Source organism: Microtus oregoni, unplaced genomic scaffold (genome assembly GCF_018167655.1).
Source record: "Microtus oregoni isolate MIOR12 unplaced genomic scaffold, Mior012 000022F_ref0000154, whole genome shotgun sequence".
NCBI lineage: Eukaryota > Metazoa > Chordata > Mammalia > Rodentia > Cricetidae > Microtus > Microtus oregoni.
In genome coordinates, this window is record NW_024543081.1 from 7145721 (window position 1) to 7167187 (window position 21467).

Consider the following 21467-nt stretch of genomic DNA (forward strand, 5'->3'; position numbering starts at 1 on the left):
TACAGTAAGGGCGGTGTTCCTAATGCATTTCACTATATACCATCAGGACATGGCAGGTCAGGGGTGCTTGGCCCCAAGGTCCTGTTCAAGAAGCTGAAATAACACACCCACACTACAGCATATAAGCCTCATGGCAACACACCCACACCATAATACACGAGCCCCACAGCAACACACCCACACTAGAATACACGAGCCCCACAGCAACACACCTACACGACAGCACATGAACCTCATACAACAACACACCCACCACACTACAGTGCACCAAGTGCATACAGTAACACACCCAAACTACAGAATGCAAGCCCTGCACAGCAACACACCAGTCACACTCCAGAGCAACAGCTCCACACAACAGCGCATACAAGTCCTACACAGCAACACTTACTACACTATAGTGCACCAGCCAGCTAGCACAACACACTCACACTACAGCACAGGAGCCTTATCCACGGAGCACCACAGGCTGCTCTACCCACCCCCACACTCCACTGTACAGCTACCTGCCAGAGCAAAGGAAGCAATAACAATCCACTTCCAAGATCCCTTTTCAATCGACCAATTTTGTCCTTAAAATGTCTAGAAACAATGAAGAAGACAACTGATCTTTAGTTTGGCATTTTGTGACATTTGCTGCTTCAAGGGTACAATGGGTGAGACATCAACCTGTATAAAACCATTAGCCCGCAGTGGCTATTCACATGTCCAGTTAGCTACTGGAAAGAAGACCATATGCTATCTCAAGTCCACTAGATGGCCCAGGAGGCAGGACAGGACCTCTGAATAATTAGCTGGGCTAGGCCTGAGGACCAGGACAGCAGCGGCCCATCCACAGAGATGCTGGAAGGCCGTGCCAGCAAGGCCATGAAGATGCAGGTCTGCCAGAACCAGCACACATCATCAACCTTGCCTGTGTATAATGACTGCAGGATTTGATTCTCCCCGAATCAGAGGAGAGAGACTGGGAGGCAGGGTGAGAGTGGGGTAGGGGAAGAGGTGAATGCTGCTTCTAGAGTCTTTCCAGTGGAGTCTTTCCAGTGGCTTCTTACCGCAGCTTCTTCTGTGTAAGGTCTGGGCACTTAAGAAAGCTAATGATTCAGGAATGGAGCCCTGGGAGGGGGGCATCCTTGGGGAGGTCCCAAAGAAGAGCTGGGCTCTGGGTGTGGCCCAGAGAGGGGCCTGGAAGGTGATGTGTTGAGGTTTGATTCATTTGTATGAAGATCCCACATCCATTTCTCAGAAGTGACTTAAAATTCACTACTCTGCAGAAGGAACACTGGGACAACAGTTCCAGAAGTTTCCTCACAGTAGCTACCAGAGAGAAGGGCCAGCTGCCCCAGTACTTCATGCAGCTTGGGCTCTGTGGGGGAACTGCATCATTCTCTTCTGCCTCTGTGTGATCTCCGTCCCACACCCCATGCCTCCCAGTCTCTCCTGTGGTTCAGACAGAACCGCATTCTTTTGTGTCACTATACACAGGCATCTGTGAACATCAAGGTCCACAGAAGAGTGGGCATATGCCTTACCTTAGCTCCATCAGTAAATTCTGTGCATGTGTCCACATGCCTGACTTCTGCACTGCATCCCAGAAAGGCTGTGGGCTCAGAGCCCAGCATCCCTCAGTACCTGCCCTGAGCCATGAACTCACAGAGCAGGGGCTGCCCTGAAAGTGAACACTGCCCTGGTTAGAAAACCACAACTATGCACATCGGTCAGAAGAAGGAGAAGGCTGAACAAGAGAATGAAATCATCTGGACACCACTAACCCAAACTGATCATCACTCACACTGGGGCTTGCTTTGTTCAGTCTCCTCTGTGCTTTAAACACAAGCCAATCTGGGATCGTCTTTGCACTGCTGGTTATGTGTGGAGGAATGCAATTCCGGGCCAGGTTTCTCCACAGAAATACGTCCAGCATCCCTAAATCCACCAAGGTTATTTAAGACCAGGTTTGGGTAGTTACAAAGTATTCCAAACAGCGATTCATGTGGTTTGGAGACCTGCCTCTGGCCCTTCAGACTGCTATTGACCTGTTCTCCCTGGATCACAGGCTAGTACTGGGGCAGTGGTCAGCCGGGGACTTGAACTTCTGGGATGTCTCCAGAAAGGCTCTACACTTAGGTCTCCAGGAGGCGCAGGGCAGTCTGCTCCACTATACACCTGCTGATCTCCATGTCACAAGTGCTGTTTGTCGACAGGCATCACCTATGCTCATTTTCCAGTGCTGTATTAATGACTAAAAGATACTTCACATTTTCTTAACAGTTGCATAATTCTTCAGTGGCATGTCTGACCGCTCTGAGTGTTTTCATCCATTTTCCATGAGGACATTTCCTTTTCATTAGTTCTGTGTATGAATTCTTTGTATATTAAGGACACAGGGTGGGCTTTAGTCCCAGCTGAGAACAACCAAAAAAAAAAAAAAGCAATTTCTGAGTCTCACCTGCCCTTTAATTTGTGCTGCTTCAGACAAACATTTAGGTTGTCTGCACGTGCTCAGAATAATCTTGGGAGATACCTTCCCTTGGGGATCTCGTCAGTTAAAAACCAACATTATAGTATCAAGTGTCACAAAAGCAATGTAAATGTGTGCGGAGTGAGCTTCAGCAAGTGGTGCTGGAAGGGTCTCCCATTCAGCTACTCAGACAAGCAAGACCCAGGAGCCCAGGGCTGCCTGTGCATCCTGGTTCCCAGGCAGGATTCTAGGTTCCCACTTCAGGGGAAGGGTCTCTGACTGCCCTTTGCTAGGCCTGCTTCCCCTGACCCCATGTATACAGGGGATGGGTCCCAGTAGGAAGAAACATGTGCCTTCAGGGCACAAGCTGATTCTACTGCTGGGCTACCCTGGAGAGTTCATGGGTCTGAACTATCCACGGTTTAGAATAGAGGGAAGCAAGCCTTCCCAAGCTGCCTCCTCACCCTACGGATAGGATGTGCACTCCTGTTTCCGTCACTCCCTAGGAATGAAGGCTATGGGTTTCAGACATCTCTCAGCACGCTAAGAAAGTATGGCTACTTCTACTTACTGAGAAGTCAGTTGTTTTCTTTCTCTTACATCTGGAAGAGCTACTGTACTTGTAGGAGACCCCGTGACTGCCTTTAGCTTACTGTCAGAACGTCCTATCAGCAGTATGTGGAAACACAGCACCTAGGAACATAGCTTTTGATCTATTCTGTGGGTGCTAACGGTAAGGAGCAGGCCGTGTCTGGTGCCAGCATACCTGGACTACTCTCACACGTGGCTTACCTGGTGTTAGAGGGCAGAGGACGCCCTGTGACCATCACACAAGAGCAGCTTTAGTTCCTGGATCCCTAAAGGGCATGGCCCCCATTTTCTGTTGAGAGAATATGTTCCATGCATCTCTTGTAAGGAGTATGCGGGGAGTCTGCTCTGGGTGCCTTTCATTCCACTTGATCTGGTCATGTCGCAGTGACATTCCCACTCAGCATAAGTGTAACTGGGATTTACTGGGGTGCCCACCTAAAGGAACCCAGATGTAAAGTGATCAATACCAATAAACTTGTAAGCAGCAAATCAGCCTGACAAGACTAGGTAACTATGGATTATGAACTACTAGATCAGTATATTAACACTTTCAAGAGTATTTGTATTTGTATTGTGAGAGGGGAATTAGATTGTCACCTGATTTGTGCACAGGCTTTCTTTCATAACTGATACCTTTACTTGTCATGTGTACATTCCTACCTCGTTCCTGGTGAGTAGTCTGTGAGCTATCCCTGACCTGTGGACCTCATGTAACCCACATACAACTTTACCCACAGTCTCAATGCCCTCAACATTCATACAGAAGGCACTTAGTCCCCAAGGTGCTAATACTAAAAAGAATTTAGTACTTGGTGGGAAATTAAGTCCCCTTCACAAACAGAGCAGAGCCCTCACCAAGGTGTTGAGTCCTAGTGCCTTCTGTTCTCTGTGGCAGCTACATAAGGACACAACACCAAGGCACCACTTTGGAAGCAAACTCTGAACCTGCAGCACACTCTTAGACATCCCCCATTCTAGAACTGTGAAAAATGTGTTTCTATTGTTTATAAATTACCTCTCTCAGATATCAGCAGACATGGAGAAAGACTAACGAGCAGTCAGAGGCATACTGCACAGTAGTCCAGTGACTAAGATGAGGACAGACCAATGTGCCTGAGCTCTGTAAAACAAAACATGGAATTCTGTTTCCTTCAGGGGGACCATGTGAGCACACTCCCAGAAAGACATGTGCGGGCTGGAATAGCCAAGTTCCAGCCTTATCCTAACCTAGCCACAAAGAATGGTCCTACCCAGGCTGCAGGGTTAAAGAAAAGTCATCAGGCAATTTTAGCATTGTGTATTCTCCCCAAATATCTAATTTCCCCCTTTTCACACACCTGCCTCTTGGCCTGCCTGTCACTGGCAGCTTTAAATCCTCCAACATATACTTAACAACCTACTTCTCAGCTCTAGTTTCTTTCTTTTTAATTGTGTGTATGACAGATGTGTGTATGTACATATGTGTTCATATGTGTGGAGGCACATGTGTGGCAAAGGTGCAGATGGAGGCCAAATAACATCTTCAGGTGTCAGTCCTTGTCTTCCATCTTGAAGAGACAAGGTCTCTTATGTACACCAGGTTAGCTGGATCTCATAGGTGGGGGGTGGGTCGTCTCCTGTCCCCGCTTCCTATCTCATGGCAGAGGAGAATGAGTGCAGGATTACAGAATGCACTACAGCCCCAACTCTACATGGGCTCTGGGGACCTGAACTCAGGCCCTCACTGGTGCATGGCAAGTGCTTTACCCACTGAGCCATCCCTCTAGCCCCTCAACTCCAATTTCTAGCCCATTCATTTTCACTTATTAGTTTCTTTATTGTTATAAACTGGCCTCATTGTTCCTTGTTTTGAGCTAAAGGTGACTGTGTTTCTTCTGGAAATTTTTAAATAAAATTACTTTAGCTTTACATCTATCTACAAGCCTGGTACCAGCCATGTAGCATGTTTAAAACCCTGTCTGTGACTCTGCGATCATCTTCACCTTCATCATCTGTTCTCAGCTTGTTGGCGTCTCTGTTTTGAAGCACTTCACTGGGGAAGACAGTCCACATGGGATGGCTGCTCTGACCTGCAGGCTCTCTGACTGAGGCTGATGACTTGCTTCTGGAGATGCTGTACCAGCTTAGGAAGATGCATTCTCTGTTGAGAATCAGTGTTTACTCAGAGCTTCTCATCCCTCTCTATCAGACTCCCAGTCAGCATTTTATCCAGACGATACAGGGCTTGGTTTCCTCCTGCAGCTCTGCTGGACTCCTCTGGATGCCTCACACAGGCGGGAAAGTGCACAGGTCATGACTTCCATGGTGGTACATTCATGGTTACCACGTGGCACCACAGAAAGGCATGTGGTCCTATACCATCAAGGCTGTCTCACTACCATCCCTCTCAGAGATGCTTCTGGACTCTAAGCTGAGGTGGCAACTCCAATGCAGAATCTACGCATGAACCACCTAGGATCCACACTGACTGGCCCCATGGTGACTGTGTAAAACCACACAAAACATGTTTTCTCTTCACACCAGAGTGGCCATCGCCCAGCTCCTGTTCATGGTGAAGTCCCTGTCCTTCCACTGTGGTCTCCAGGCTCTTCATAATTATCTGCCTCTCCCACCCACTGGCTCTCCCTGGAAATGTTACTCTCTTCTGCCCTGTAGCTCCTTCATTTGTTCCCCATCTTGTCCCAGCAGGCTCTTCTGTCAGCCTCACTGCTGTAGCTCCCACACGCCTTTGCTGGGGGTATCCTTAGTCCTCATTCTAATGTGTCTGTCTGTTCACCCTCCCCTGCTGAACCTCAATGTTCCTTGTCCTGGGTACATGTTCCATTGTCCCTGTCTGCCTTCCCTCTCTCCTGTCCCCAAAGCCCGCAGCCCTTTTATAGGATAGCAGTCACCAGACCCATCCACAACGGCAGTGCTATTCTGTCCTCTCTCCTGCCAGTTCTCTACTCTGTCCCCAATCCAGGTTCCCATTGCAGAGTGTCCCATGCTACCCCAAAAAGAACAGACCCCTCATTGCCAAGCTACCCTCCATGGACCTGGGCCAAGTAGGATTCTGGGAGTGATTACTGAGCACATGTAGAAAAACATAGATGGAGATTGAGGGGACAAGGGACAACACACAGCCTGGAGCCCACACCCAGAACTGCCCTTATCTGTCCTATCTAGTTTTCAATGAGCAGCCACAGATACCTCTGGTATCTACTCGAGACCCAGATGAGAGCAAGAGGAGGTACCAGGTCATTCCCTACAGTCTGGCTAGGTCCTGCAATCCTTCTAGTGCCACCAGGAACATGGCCTATCCAGGAAGGCAGGGATTTGACATGGAACATGGCTTCCAGAAGTAGGCTGCTGTCCCTCATCCTGTCCCTTGCTGAGCACTCACCATGGGCACACAGATGTCTCTTCTCACAGTGACGCTGGTGGCCATGCAGTAACAAGGCACAGTGGTGTGTTTATCTACAAGAGTTGTTCACAGACCACTAAGTTTGTGGGCTCCTCAGCAGCTCGGGTCCACAGAAAGACAACAACTGTCCTCCAGACTTCATCTAAAACAACACTGTAGGTGGCTGTCACCTCTTGTTTCTTTAGAGCTTCTGTCTTTAAGACTGAGAATAAAGGTTCTATTCTTTCCACAGGGGAAGCTCACCAACATAATGCTCACTACTCCTCTGGGCCAGCTGTTTCTGGAGGTTGGTAGGACACAGTCAACACTGTCTGGGCTAAGCACAAGCGTGCCAGGCTCTAGAGGCAGGGAGGATCAGAGTATGACTGGATAGAGTCTACTCAAAACCTCAGGCTAAAACCCTGGCTAGAAATCTCAGAAGTCAGTTAATAAGACAAGACACAAAGCACATTTTACAACATTGCACTTGATGCAGTCCAAAAGCCAGAAAAGGCAGCATCTAGAGCCCCAGCGCTAGCACTGCAGGTCATGGTGTGCAAACAATGCCTCCTGAGGAGGTATCAGCAGTCTTGCATGGGGTTTTGCATGGTCCGTGTCTCAGCTATGCAGTCTACTCAAGCCTTCTGATTTTGTATCACACTACAGCAAGCCCTTTGGGGTTTATTTTTATTTGCTGTTCCTGGCGTGGGGGGACAGCAGGCACTGAAGGAAGGCACAGGTTTCCTTCCCCTCACTCCCAAGGTCACTTACTGTTAAACAATCCCACAGAAAACAGAGGAAGCAATGAGTGACAAGTAGTCCCAAGGGGATACAAGGCATTCTACACCCTGGAGCTTATTTCACCTGAAAGACCCCTTCGAAATCTGGCTAAAGAAGGACACACAGGAACACAGAATCTCCCTTGCTAGCAGAGATAATGTAGCTTGTGGAGAGACCATAGTCAGACACTCACTGTGCAGAGCCTATGGGCATCATGGGTAATGTACTGAGGGGCACCAGAGATAGAGATGGAAAAGGAGGTGACTGCCTGTAGGAGGGCACCTTCACATAGTATACAGATCCTTGTGTACCTAGCCATGCACACTCCCTCAGAGAGGTGCCTCTACTCAGGGCCCAAAGGCCCAGTGCATAGCCTGAATTTTTGCCTGTTCCACTCTCCCAAGGTGGCCCAACACAGCTACAGAACCAGCCCACAGCCAGCACCCTAGCTGCCACCTCTCTGTTCTGGCCTAAGGCTAGTCCCTGCCTTGCCCTGGGTGTGCCTCCTCCTCAAGCACAATCCTGCTCCTATGGAAATGACAGGCGGCAACACATTACTGCCTACACAGCAAATCTCAGGGAACAAAGCAGGGGCTGTGGAGACCATTGCCAGGAACACCTCACTGCCAGAGGCTCACCCCACCCTATCCACAGGGCAGAAACATTTCCTAAAATGTCACAGTGGCAAGCACAATCTCTTGAGCTCACCAGCACCCCAGGGTTCTTCATTTAATTTAATTCAGTTCTCTACAACACACACTGGGTTCATGACACACACTCTTTCCAGCCTCCAGGATATCAAAGTGCCACTTTATTCTAGCACAGAAGAAAATCTACCCTGTGGCTCCCTGCCCTCGCCATCCACACCCAAACTGCAGGTTTGTAGGGTGGCTTCCAGGCAGCACCCACACCCTGTACTGGCTGTGTGAGGAGGTGGAGAGGAGGAGGACAACACCCTCAGGAGGCCAGCAACACACTGTGCTCAGACTCTCAAGGTGAACTCAGTAATCATAACAGCACAGCTCCAGCCAAACAGCAAATAAATACATCTCTTAAGAGAGTGCTGAAATCACGCAGACTGAGCAAGAGCAGGGGATGCCATTACAGCAGCCTGTCAGGATGCCATGGGTCCTGTCTATCACACACATAGCCACAGTGGCCCCAGTCACTCCCAGTGGCTAGTAGCTGCACATAGCTTTTGATTACCTCTCAAGGGGCATAGGTACTGCTGACCACATGACACTTCACTGCATATATTCACAAGATAAAGGCTGCACCACGAGCCCGTGACCAGTGTTTCGATCTAGTCCGAGCCAGTCTGTAGGGAGAGGACTGACAGCCCTTTGCTGAAGGTGGCTCATGAAAGAACTCTGGGGCAGGCTGTGCTGGGCACATGTGGTCTAAGGTCTTTCCAGAAGGCTGCAGAGGTATTGCTGTAGAATTGGGGGATATCTCTCCTAAACACATGGCTGTGTATAACATGAGTTCTCTACTACCCTGTATCCTATGACCCTAGGCTGGCCTAGCCTGGAAGGTATTGCAATCTGCCTTGAGCCTTCTTAGACACCGTTGCCCAACCTGAGAGATCAGATTCGAGGTGGCAGTAACCTGACAGGCTAGCTCAGCTGAGACCTCTGGCCCTCAGGAAGATGGGCAGTAACGTGAGTCTGGGACAAGTTCTCTGGGGCTCCTAGGAACCGGTCAGGCCAGGAGTGCATATTGTCCAGCAGGAACATAACGCCCCGGCCAGCACACTGAGTGGTCACTGTACACTGGGAAATCAGGAAAGCAGGGCCTTCTCTCTTCCATAAACAGGTAGTTTGGTCAAATGGCCAGGCAGGTGCCTGTACAGCCAGCCCTGCTTCCCAGAGCTTCCTGAGGACAAACAAATGTACTATGGGAGACAGCTGAGCATTCAAGTATACTATAGGAGCATCCTCCCAATCCTACAGCTGAGCATTCAAGGAGTTTACTCCAAATCACTTGGTGACAGGACGAGTCATGTTCCCTAGAGCCTCTATGTTCTCAGGATGCAGCAAGAAGGGCCAGGTAGGCCAGCAACCTTGCATATGCCTAGTGGGGCAGGGAGCCAACATATGTCAACCATTCATAAACCATGTCCACAAGGCTAGATGAGGGAGCCTGGAGTGCTGTCCAGCCAAGGACCCCAGTCAGCACACTGAGCAACCCACAAGACAACTGAGCTCTGTAATGACAAGGGCAGCAACTTAGGAGGACAGCCTCATGTCCCATGTACTTAAACACTAAGGATTGGTGGGCAGGCTGGTCTCTGCCTGCCAAGCCAAAGGTCCTACTGGAAGCTCTTTCCCCTAGCTTACACCCTCACCTGTCCACAGGCCTTTCTTCTACTAGGCCCTTCTTATTTGAGCTGCTGCCAGAAAGTGCCAGCCTCACCCAGAGAGGGTCTTCACACATCTGTTGAGGCCATCAGGGCAGTTTTTCAGGTGAGGCTTCCTACTCAGGTCATTCTAAGTTGTGGCAAATGGACACTAAAAGCAACTGTCACCCCTGAGATCCGAGCAGGACTCTTGTGACTATGCAGGACTTTACCAACACCTCCAACAGTTATCAGATGGGAGGCAGGGAGCTCAGAGTCATCTGAGAAGCTTAGGGTTGAGGAACAAGACTGCCGAGTTCCCCCGAATTACCATACTGGGAACTTGGAACTGTAGGCCCCCTAGCCTATCAAGAGCTGGGTGGCCAAGGGAGTGAGGTGGAAGACAGTGACCACAGATAGTGCAGAGTCCTGTCCCTCCAATGTTGGTGTCTTCTTTGCTCACCCTAAATCACCCCACCCTGCCCAGCAAGGCCTTTCACCACTAGTCCTCTGAGATGGATTCAAGGACTCTCTGACATCTTAGCAATAGCAGAAAGCACCTAGGAAGGGTCAACAGTACTCATAATACTTTGGCCACCTCTTGGTGGCACTCAGGTTGTCCAGGATGTGGGGATCTGGACACATGCAGTTTCCTGGATGCAACACAAAGCTGGCAGGATGTACGTCCAACAAGGCCTCTGACAACTGGGCTCTCTAGCAGCTTTACTGTTAAGCTGGTAAGGAAACTTGCACAGAGAGTTAAGTGATGTATCCCAAGTCACACAGCCACCAGGTGACTGATGAGATGGGAGCTCGGGCTGTGTGGTTTCTTATCCCAAACAGCCTCTAGCGTATCACAGGGGCTGAGATAAAAAGGTCCTGGGAGCTGGAGGTTACACCAGGCCTTCCAATGTCACACTGGTGATGACACATGGCTCAGGGAGTCTAGGTGAGGGCTTATGAAGCTGGCCCAGGCCCAGTTCCCACCACAGTGGCCAGTGCCACCAGCTCTGTGTCTCAGCGGGAGGAACTTCCCAGCAGCAGGAGGTCAGTAGTGACGACAACTAGCTCTCCTCACAGCTCCTCCACAAATCAGCCGTGAACGAGAACTTAATAAACCTTTCAGCAGAAAGCATAACAGGGGCTCTTCTGAAGAGCAGTTACTTACTTGGAAATCTCTTTCTTCTAGAATTTCTCTCCGCCATCTCACGAGGAAAGCAGCACAAACATACAAGTGGAAATGAGAAAAGCCCTCGGGTTCAGACTGAAAGAGAAAAAACATGGAGCGAGCCGCTTAGTGCGGGGAGACAGCAGCCAACAGGTGAAGCTGTCCTGGTGGGCTTTCTAGTCAGGGTTATGGGGAGAGCTCACTGTTACTCAGAGACTGGACTGCAGCATGCTCAACCCATTACCATAAGTGCCATTTTAAAACCAACATTCTGGTAAGCAGAGTCCCAGCCTGGGCTTTCAATATTGCCAAAAACAGTGGATTCACGGATGACAGCCAGGAATAGTGTCATTAGATGTGGCAAATGCCCATCCTACACCTGAGCCTTGGAGAGCAGCCCCCACTTCCCAGAGGAGAAAGCAAGCCTGAAAGTTGAGGAACCAGGTCAAGTGGGAACCGAACAAGCTGTGGGGCAGGAAGTTGTCCTGTGGCATTAATAGGGAATGCAGCCGGCAGGACAGGAAGTCTGGTGGCATCTGCCTGAACTCCCACCTCACGACTCTTTCCAGTACAGTCAGATGCACCCTTCCCTCTGTTCTCATCATCTCATACTGTTGCCACCCTTGGAGGCCTGAGCAACTGCCCAGACCACCCCTTCGGGCCCTCCCAGCTCCTTTCTGGAAGGCTCTCCTTTCTTCAACCCCCTGCAACTCCTATGTGGCTCCAAGGCCACACACAAACTACTCCGACCGGGGGTCCCAAGCTTAGGGCTCAGTTTGTTAGCTTCATGGTTCTGCTATGTCCACACAGACCTATGTAGTCACTGTTATTGGTATATTATAATGAAAGTATACAGTGCATCAGAAGGTGACAGCTATGGAGGAAATACAGCAAGGGAGAAGGTGGGTTAACAAGAGGGGTGTCTCTACACAAACTTAGGGGCTGACCCTAATTTCTATACAGTGCTCAGTCAGCTAAAGAGGAACTCAAGCAAAGAACCAAGGAGGGCATGCCAGGCGGACACATAGAGCACACCAACATCCTGAAGTCAAAAAATGTCGGTGACAGCCCCAAAGCACTGGGGTCGCTCAGCAGCACTACAGCAGACAGCATGGCTGGCAGTGCGGGGAAGCTTGTGGAGGACAGACCTGCGGGTCCCAGGTACCAGGTGCCCTCATGAGCCCAGGAAGCTCTGAGGAGGGAAGAGACACTCAAAGGCTTCACTGGTGTCCCACTGAGAACATGGCACAGGGCAGGCAAGGTGGAGAGGCAGAGCTCACGACAGGCAGGGACACATCCATCATAAAACTGGCAAGTGTTAGTGCTGCACACCAAAAGGAAGCAAGAGCTTGTAACTAGTGTGGAACTTCTAGATCCAGGGTAAAGGGTGAGCCCACAAAGTACTGCTACATGTGATGTATTCAGGTCTAAGGGAAAGAGGGGGAAGGGCTTTAACTAGGATGGATTTGCCACTTTCAAAGACAAGAGGCTTTGCAGCTGAAGCAGGACACCCTTGATGAGATCGCTGTGACTCTGCTGAGACTTAGAGTAGGGTGCACAAGGAGGTAACCAGTGGTCTAGACCAGAAACACCCTGACAGGAGTCAGGGAGCCCCAGGGATGCCAGAGGCCCCATGCTACAGAGAGTCCAACTAGGAAGAGTGGGGAGGTGGCCAGTGGTCTTAGTGACCTGCAGGCCAATAGCAGAGCAGGCTGCCCACTATCAGTCCTAGAGGTGGGCATTGCTTCTTCGTCTCCCTGCACTGCCTGCCCAGCGCTGTGTTCGTGCAACTTGCACAGTCCCTTGCTCTACTTCTTGCCTGTGAGGGGACCGACTGCCACCATTTCATCACAGGGAATGATGTCTGCTGAGGCCTGCCATCACAGCAGTTAGGAAAGTCTCTTCCAGCTCCAGGCTGAAGAGAGCTCTTATCACAGTCACAGATGACTTCTGCATCCGCCGAGATGATAAATTCATCTGGTAGTGGGAAGATGCCTTGAGAGTCATGGTTCCTTTGACTGAACCACCTTGAATTCCCAGGGTAAACTGTATTCAGTAATGACGAACTCCAGCTTTTAATCCTGGCTATGTCCTGACTGCACTCACCAGGCAAGAGGCAATTCTCGTTTCCTCTAACTGCCTTTGTAGAGTTTAAGCGTTAGGCTGTTTGCCTCTCTCCCCTTTTCCTTTCTCAGAAGAGTGTACACAGCTTTAGGATGCTTCCTTCCGATTCCCGAGAGACAGCCCCTGTGTGGTGAGCGGGGTTTGATGACTTCTCTGTGAGCAGAACTACACCCCAGAATTAATTTCTATATGGTTACAAAACAATTCAGACTTCCTCAAAGTTTTTTATACTCTTATTTTTCCAGAAATTTCTCATCTGGATTTCTGTGCATTTACAGTAATACCCTATTTGGAAATGTGAACTCCCCTTCATTTTTTAGGTAGGCTCTCACTAAGTAGCCCAGGCTGACCCGGAGCTCATAATCCTCTGCCTCAGCATCCTACTGCTGTTTGGAGCTAACAGAATTCCACTCCCAGTTGCCATTTCTTCCATCTAAGCTGTTAACCATGCTGGAGTTTTCTAAAATCCAGTGGTTTCCTAAAATCCAGTCATTTTCTAAAATCAATCAACCAACCAACCAATCAGTCAACTTAAGACTCTGATGATGAGTATTGTATTAAGCTCTCCTGTTATCTTGATTATTTCCTTCCTGTAAGTTTGTCTCTCTCCTTCCTGTAGTTTGTTGTGGGCATTCTCAAACACATACAGAATTAGAGTACTTTCTTTTTTCAGTTCCTTTTCTAACTTAAGGGAGATGGCGGCAGGCTCATTAGTGTCTGGCTTTTCTTCATTTCTGATACAAGCAAGCAGTGCAAGCCTGTCAGTCACCCTTAGAAGCCCCACTTCAGCTGCACTCCAAGACTTAATGAGCCTTTATTATCCCAATGTCTAAGAACATGCCACTGGCTTTTATGATGTCTTTTTTGAATCATACCTGATTTACCAGTACATCTTTTCAAATCTGTAAATGCACGGTTCATTTCTGTCCCTTTAGCTTTTGAGTTATTGACTGTGACTTAATCGAGTTCTTAGAAAATGGGACTTAAGGACTCCAGGTCTTTGAAGGTAATTTGGAATTGGGTTTAGGATAGAACACATCTTCCAAAATGTTTTATGAGGTAGCATACTTGAAGGACAGGGATGGACACTGAGGCCACAGGCCTGACTCTGACATGACTGAGCTGTCAGTGAGTGACCCACGTGGATGGGCCAATACTCTGTAAGTAGACAGAATAGACTCCCTGACTCACCAACCTGGACCTGGGCTGGGTCCTTTTTGCTGGTGTGGAATGAGTAGATGTTTCTTGACATCTCCACAGAAAAAGTTACACCACAAAATGTCTGCTGTTTGTAAACACCGGACTAGAGCTCCTGGAGGCAGCAGTTCGTTTATGTCTATTAAAGAAAATTAGCTCAAAGTGTTAATTCATCTTAGTGGTTTTTAATCTGCATACAATCTACTAGAAAATAAGGATTATTAAAAATTTATATGACAATGGTAGATTTTCTCCTTGTAGTTCTACCAAATTTGTTTTCTATATTGGAGGTTATGTTATTGGGTACATACAGATTCAAAGTTTCTTCACTATCATTGTCAACACATATGACCCCCTTTATCTCAAGCAATCCACTGCATAAGTCTCTGGCTTAGGGGAGCGATAGAGCAGGAAGACACACCTGTGACCATCTATCTATCACGTGTGCTGCATCATCTATTTTATAATTAGCTACGTTCTGCTATATGTGACCCTGTGAAAACATTATCACAGTTAGGATAGTGCACTTGTCTGTCACCCCATATGTGTCCTTGTGGCCATTTATAAATCCTCTCAGTCTCCAGGTAACCATTGAGCTATTCCTCAATGCACACCAATTAACATCCGACACTTGTACGGAGGTGCTACTGTACTATATGTACTGTTCTTCATAATGTCCTTCACTTAGAGCTACTATTTTGAAATTTTTCCTTGGTATTCCATGCATTCATTCTTTGCAAATTCCACAGAACATTTCCCTGAATGGCACACCACACTTTGTTAATCTCTGAACCATCAGATCAGCTTGTTTGTCCATTCCTGGCAAATGTTGAGGTAGGTTCCCCTGAACCGGCGGGCACACCAGAGTTTATCCCTGCAAATGCTGAGGTGTATTCTTCTGAACAGGCATGCCACAGCTTGTCTATCTATTCCTGCAAATATTGAAGCACGTTTCCCTGAATGAGCACACCACAGTCTGTCTGTTTATTCTGCAAATGCTGAGGTGTGTTTCCCCTGAAGAGGCACATGTTAGCTTGTCTATCTATTCCCTACAAATGCTAAGGTGTGTTTCCCCAAATGAGCACACCACAGTTTATCTATTCCCTGCAAATGCTGAGGTGTGTTCCCCTGAATGGGCACACCACAGTCTATCCATTCATCAATCTAGAGACACTGAGCTGCTTCCAGCTCAGGACTATGAAGCAGAGCTGTGTGTACAAATGCGCTAGACTCCCTATGGACTCGTGCTGTCGAGCTACTTCCCAAAGAGGCTCTACCACTTTATGTTCTGAGCAGCAGTAAACAAGACTTCATGTTCCATCCTATCATAGCCAGCATCTACAGTCAGACAAATGCTTTAATTGAGCTTCAACAGCCTGCAGTAGTAGTGTCTCACTGTGGCTCCCAGGTGCCTAGCCACACTTCCCAAAACCAGTGACCAAGCATCCCTCATGATACCCAACATCCTTTGGTTTTCGGAGCTTTTCCTCACTGTTCTCTATTCTTGTATTTTACAAATTGTTTTCTTATATTCTACATGGTAAATCTCTGGTAAGCCTCTGCTGGGAACATGTAGTTCTCAGATTAGAGCTCGACTTTCCACACTCCAAACAGTGACTGTCGGGAAATGTGTCTTAAATTCTGATAGAGGTTCCACTTATTCATTTGTCACATTTAAGAAATCTTCCCCCAATTCAAGGGCACACAGGGCTTGCTTCTATTAGAATATTGTACTTTCTGTTTAGGTCTCTGGTCCATTGCCAGTTGCTTTTTCGCATGTGAGAAGAAGCTGAGGGGGCACTTGTGTACATAAACATGAACAATACTTCAGCAATTTCAGAAGTCTATACCCAACCCCATAAGTTAAGGCTGAGGCCACCCTGGTTTTCATTTTTACCCTTCTCTAGAGCTCTGCTGGCCCCCATCTCCACACTCATATCAATTTAACTGCCAGTTTATCAATGAGTGCAGAAAAGACCTTGTGAATCTATAGATCAGCTTGTGTGTGTGTCTCTGTGTGTGTACATGCGTGTCTTTATATATGCTCCTCTCTGTGTATATGTGTGTGTATGCATGTCTCTGCACATGCTTCTCTCTGTGTGTCTATGTGTGCTTCTCTCTGCGTATGTATGTATGTCTCTGTATGTCTGCAGGCTTACCTGTGTACCTGGCTATGTCTGAGTGTGTCTCTATGTGCACACATGCCCATCTTAGAACCTGAGTCTTCTGACCTATCACTTACTTAGGTCTTCTTTATCTTCAGCAGTATTTTATAGCTATCAAAGATTCAGGTTTGTTAGATATTCCCTAAAATGCCATTCAGTGATGACACTGAAAACACTGTCCTGAGATCTTCCAATTCTGTTTCCTTATGCTAGTTGCTGGCCAACTTCCAGAACATGTGCTTTGTTTTTTGGGATTTTTTTTTCATCCCTAAGTCTCTATAGTGACAGGTCTTTCCAAATGCAGTCAAGGCCCCTATTCAGCACTTGACCCCAACCAACCATGACTGAAACTCTCTGGTTAGTCTGCACCCTCGAAATCTCAGCCTGCTGGTGGTTCCACATCCTCACTGCTTTTCTCCTTGTTGTAGTGAACTAACTTGTCTTTATTCACTATTCCAGTGTCTACTTCTAATGGACCTAGAAATTACTAAGTTTCTGCTGTTATCTGAACAGCAGCCCTATTTTAGCAGACAAACTTAACTTGATGGTCTAAAGTGGGGTCTGCAAGATGACATAGGGGGTAAAGGTGACTGTCACCTGCCTAATAACCTGAAATAGATCACTGGGCTCCACACTGGGAAGGAGAAAACAGACTCCTACAAGTTCTCCTCTGACCTCACCTCATGTGCACTGTGGCACACACACACACACACACACACACACACACACACACACACACAAGATGTTCAGTAAAAGAAAATAAATCATTATCTTTATTTTGATCCCAAACAAAATAAGAAATTAGGACTATCTCCTTTGTGGTCATAGCCAAGACACACAGTACTCTCCCCTTCCCCAGCTTCACACTGGTGTTCTGGTGCCACCCTGGTTATTTCCCCTAGAAAACAGGGTGCCCTTTGTGCTACTTTCTGGATCAGCACTTACTTTGATTTGCTCAAGGATCTGCCCTTTCTTTCTCACCATGTCTTCTTGGGTCAGACCCTCCCAGTCATCAGCTTTCATGAAACCCAAGATCCTGACTTTCCTCTAATGTGGGAGCTTTTGACTGTGGTCCTGACCCACAGTTTTCATCGTTACTCCACTGTCATCCTCTGGGCAATTCTACACTGCCCAGTGTTAAAGAGTTCATTACACTGTATTCTAGCTTCAGATATTTAATGCTCTCGATCTACTTGTTATTCTGCCCCAGGAAATCTCTGGCTGCTTTCTAGAACCTTCTTGGTCTTTGGTCCTTTGCAGTTCCTTTATTATGGTTATTTTGTCAGAGATGTCTTATCCTTTGGAATCTAGGGGGCAGCTCTGATAAGAGGAAACCATGATCCAATTCATTAAGTTCACATAAAGAATTCACCTGTCCCTCTGATGGTCTCTGCATTTTCTCAGATGCTGGTGAGGCTGATTTCCATTCCAACCCCTATTTCTTTTATATTCTACATTCCTCTAGGAAAAGTAGTTTCTTTACATCTTTATTCCTACTCACTAACCTCTCCTTTTAAACCTTTTATTATTAAGTGTATTTGCCTCTTTGTGTACTCATGTACCACATGCACATATATGCCACAGCATGTGGGGGTCAGAAAACTGCCTGTGGAAGTCCTTCTTTTCCTTCCACCATGTGAGTTCTGGGGATCAAACTCAGATCACTAGGCTTGCTGGCGAGCACCCTTATCTACTGAGGGATCTCGCGGGTGCCTTGTGCTATGATTACTGTTTAATCTGTTTATTAAGTTTGAATCTGAATCTTTTCAGTCTAGAACACTGACAGTTTCCTTTCCTTCTCCTTCCATTTAGTATCTTCCTTGTTCCATCTCCAGCAGTCCAAGCATATTCAGGGTACATCTCAGGTTCCTCCCTGCAGACCCCTCTCTGAAGCTGTCTTTTCTTCTGACTCCTGCGACTGTGACTTCTTTCGTTGGAACATGAGCCTGTTGGGATCCCCCAAAGCCTGATTTCAAAATGCCTTTATTTTTGCTGGTGCTTTATGAGACTCTGACCCAGGCTACTTAAACTAGATTGTCAGTGGAGACTTTTCCAGGCAATTACCATGTGACCTGGAGCCCCAAACCCACCTGAATGTAGGACAATGGTTGGAAAGTGTGGGTGGGTGGACCCTTCTCTTTTTCATGAACTTCACAGCCAAAGACAAGAAGGGAAAGTCTAGCACCTGCTCTCTACAGTGTCTAGGTGCAGCAGTCGGCTCATTAAAAGTAGGTTGTGGATCGCAGAAATCACAGGGCAGACATCTGGGCAACGCAGCTTTGCAGCCAGTATTTCAAGTCTAAGTCTCTCAACAGGGCTCCCCCAGATGTCTGGTCTCTGAAGTGCTGTTTATGTTTGTGAGAACCACACCAGCACCTGTGGTGCATTCTGGGACAGGGGGACCTCATGGATTTTGTCTCTGCCATCTTATTTCCTTCTAATGGACTTCTTGGGAGAGCTGCACTGGATCCTGCTAGCCTTGTAGCATGTCACGGCACCAACAGCACATAACATCTTTCTATGCAGAAACTGATAGCAGCTGAGTGAGTGCTGTGAGGTGCCATTAGACTTTTACCCAGCGACCTTACCACTCTCCACAGAATGACTGGGATGTCTCCTCTAAACAAGGAGGGCTCCTATCATGTCATCTTTACCATAGAGGACCAGGCTATCACAGTTACTGCTAGCCTCTTTTTTTTTTTTTCTTCGAGACAGGGTTTCTCTGTGGTTTTGGAGCCTGTCCTGGAACTCGCTCTGTAGACCAGGCTGGTCTCGAACTCACAGAGATCCGCCTGCCTCTGCCTCCCGAGTGCTGGGATTAAAGGCGTGCGCCACCATCGCCCGGCACTGCTAGCCTCTTATCTGACGTCCCTGACCTTCAACCTTCTCCTGCTTCTTCCAGGGCACCAGACCTGCAGCCTGCCAGTATTGTGCAGGGCTGCTGGCTCAGCTGGCTCAAGGGGAAGCACCGCACAAAACCGTGCTCTGCCAGAGAGGCCCACTCCCTCTTTCTATCAGCTGAACCCCACCTCTTCTCCTGGGTCCTAACCACGTCTGCTTCTGTTTCCCACACTGTCATCATTGGTGGTCGCACACTTTGGTCCTCTAGTTTTCTGTACCACCCATTCTGGAGTCTCTGGGCCCCCTTTTTCTTTGCAATCCCTGCCCCCAAACCCAAAAGTAGGATTAGAGACAGAATGAAATTCCATTCCTCCAAAGTTCTGGCTCCCCTGTGAGCCCCATTTGGTTGACAGGCAGCATTAGCGAACAAGACACTGAGCGGTATCTAAAGAAACAGGGATTTGTTTCCCTTTCAAATGAACACTAACGGTGACCTGATCCTTAAGGATTGGAGGAATGTTCCCTAAGGAATGAAGGACAGAACTCAGCATTGCAAACACTGAGAGAACCAGAGGCTCATGCTGGGGATATTCCAGACTGATAGATTTTCTACAGAAACTTGGTCACACTCATCAGCCTTTTATTAACCAGGGAAAGTTCAGGTGGGCTGCAGACATCCTCCAGGCCAACCCCACTAGGAACTCAAGAGTTGGGCTGTGAATCTCGCAGCCCACACTGTCTCCAGCTGAGATTTGAACAAGGCATGGGCTGCACTTCTGCCAAAGCAGGCGCTGTAGACAAATGGAATTTTACGGCTTGGTCTAAGTGGATTATTTGTCTTCAGTCACTTAGTAAATTATATTAGAGTAACAATTTGATAAATAAAAAATTCCCATCACAAATGGAAAATGGACCTCTGCTTTAACGAAGCTTAACCCAGATGATTCATACCAGCATCCCGTGAAGGGTATTGCACAGTGGGGGAGGAGGCAGCACTCTAAGACACACCAAAGGCCAGGCCTGCTCAGTCTGCTTCATCCACATGCTTGGCACCATTCAGGACAAAGGTCAGGCCAACAAGCCTCTTCCAAGCCTTTAAAGAGCACTATCCCAGCCAAAAAGGTTGTGGCTTCCAGGATCCCCTTGTTCAAACCCTAGAGAATTACAGTATAGGCCATTTCAATGTGGTCATGCTGGACAGCAGGACCACAGGCTTCTGGGAGGGTCTGACCTTGGTCCAATCTTTCTAGCTCTGCTTCTGTATCCTCTCTGACTTCCCTGTCTATAGCCATGACCACCAGGCCTAACTCAATTTCCCAGGCTCTAGGCTCCATGGAAGGAGAAAGGGGAGGGACAGAAAGGAGGACAGGAAGAATTGTCCTATGAGCCCCTGGACAACTGTGATCTTGTTTTATCCAGAAATTTCATGGGTGGAGCAGGACTGCCTCCCTTAGCCCATGTACCAACGAAACTGTAGGGGTTCTAAGGATGCCCGGCTTTCCTAGCAGAAATCCAGAAATGAGAAAACACTGTCACATGTGTAGAAATCTCTGAATGGGGAGGGAGGATGAGGTGTTTGCTGGGTTGTCTTGTCAGCTAGAAATAATTATGTAATTCCTGCACCTTGTTAGATTAAAGGGCCCCAGCTACCCATCCAAGCCTCTATATTTCAGGGATCCCTCTTCAATGGTCCCCAATGATGAACCTACCCTGCTTCTATCCCCCTGTAACTAAAGCCTCAGAGGCCCGAAGAACAAACCTTGGAACATGCTGGCTTACAACCATGGTGTGTCCTGAGTGGAACACCTTAGCACAACCTCCGCTGTGTTCACACGGGTGTCTGGATCCTCATGCAGAAGGCTCCCACAGGCCAGGCACAGAGCAGAGGTGTGGCCAGAAGGAGGAGTGCCAAGGCCACCCCGAGAATGGTGCTGGTGGCCAGTGTCTACCAGTCTTAGCAGAGCACCCTCCCTGTAGGGGTGGCACCAATGTCCTTGTGCCTCTAGTCTTCAGAGGAAACACATCACAGGTTCACTGCAGGCCAACTCAAGGTCCATGGCTCTTATTATGTGCTGTGTTAGTAAATGTCTGCTGCTATGATAAAACACCAAGACCAAAAATGACTGTGGAGGAAAAAATTTACTGGGGCTTTCGGTTCGAGAGGGATAAGAGTTTTCATGGTGGGAAGCATGGCAGCTAGGAGGCAGGCATTGTGGCTTGTGCAGAAGGCTCAGAGAGCTCAGAGAGCTCATATCCTAAACTACAAGCATGAAGGAAGTAGTGAGAGCAAGCAGAACTAGAGAGAGTATATATACTTCCAGTCCAGTGACATACTTCCTCCAGCAAAGGCTGCGCCTCCTAAACCTTCCCCAAAGCATCACCAACTGGGGACCAAGTGCTCAAATACCTGAGAATGTGGAGAC

The 21467-nt window shown here is 48.1% G+C and overlaps 1 protein-coding gene across 1 annotated transcript in view; it reads right to left on the reverse strand.

Moving 5' to 3' along the window:
- Positions 1–21467, reverse strand: part of Tbc1d22a (TBC1 domain family member 22A) — a 300861-nt gene that overhangs the window by 34945 nt on the left and 244449 nt on the right. The window contains exon 12 of the mRNA XM_041672324.1: positions 10718–10813. Within this exon, the coding sequence (XP_041528258.1) occupies positions 10718–10813 (96 nt within the window). The remainder of the gene's footprint in view (positions 1–10717; positions 10814–21467) is intronic.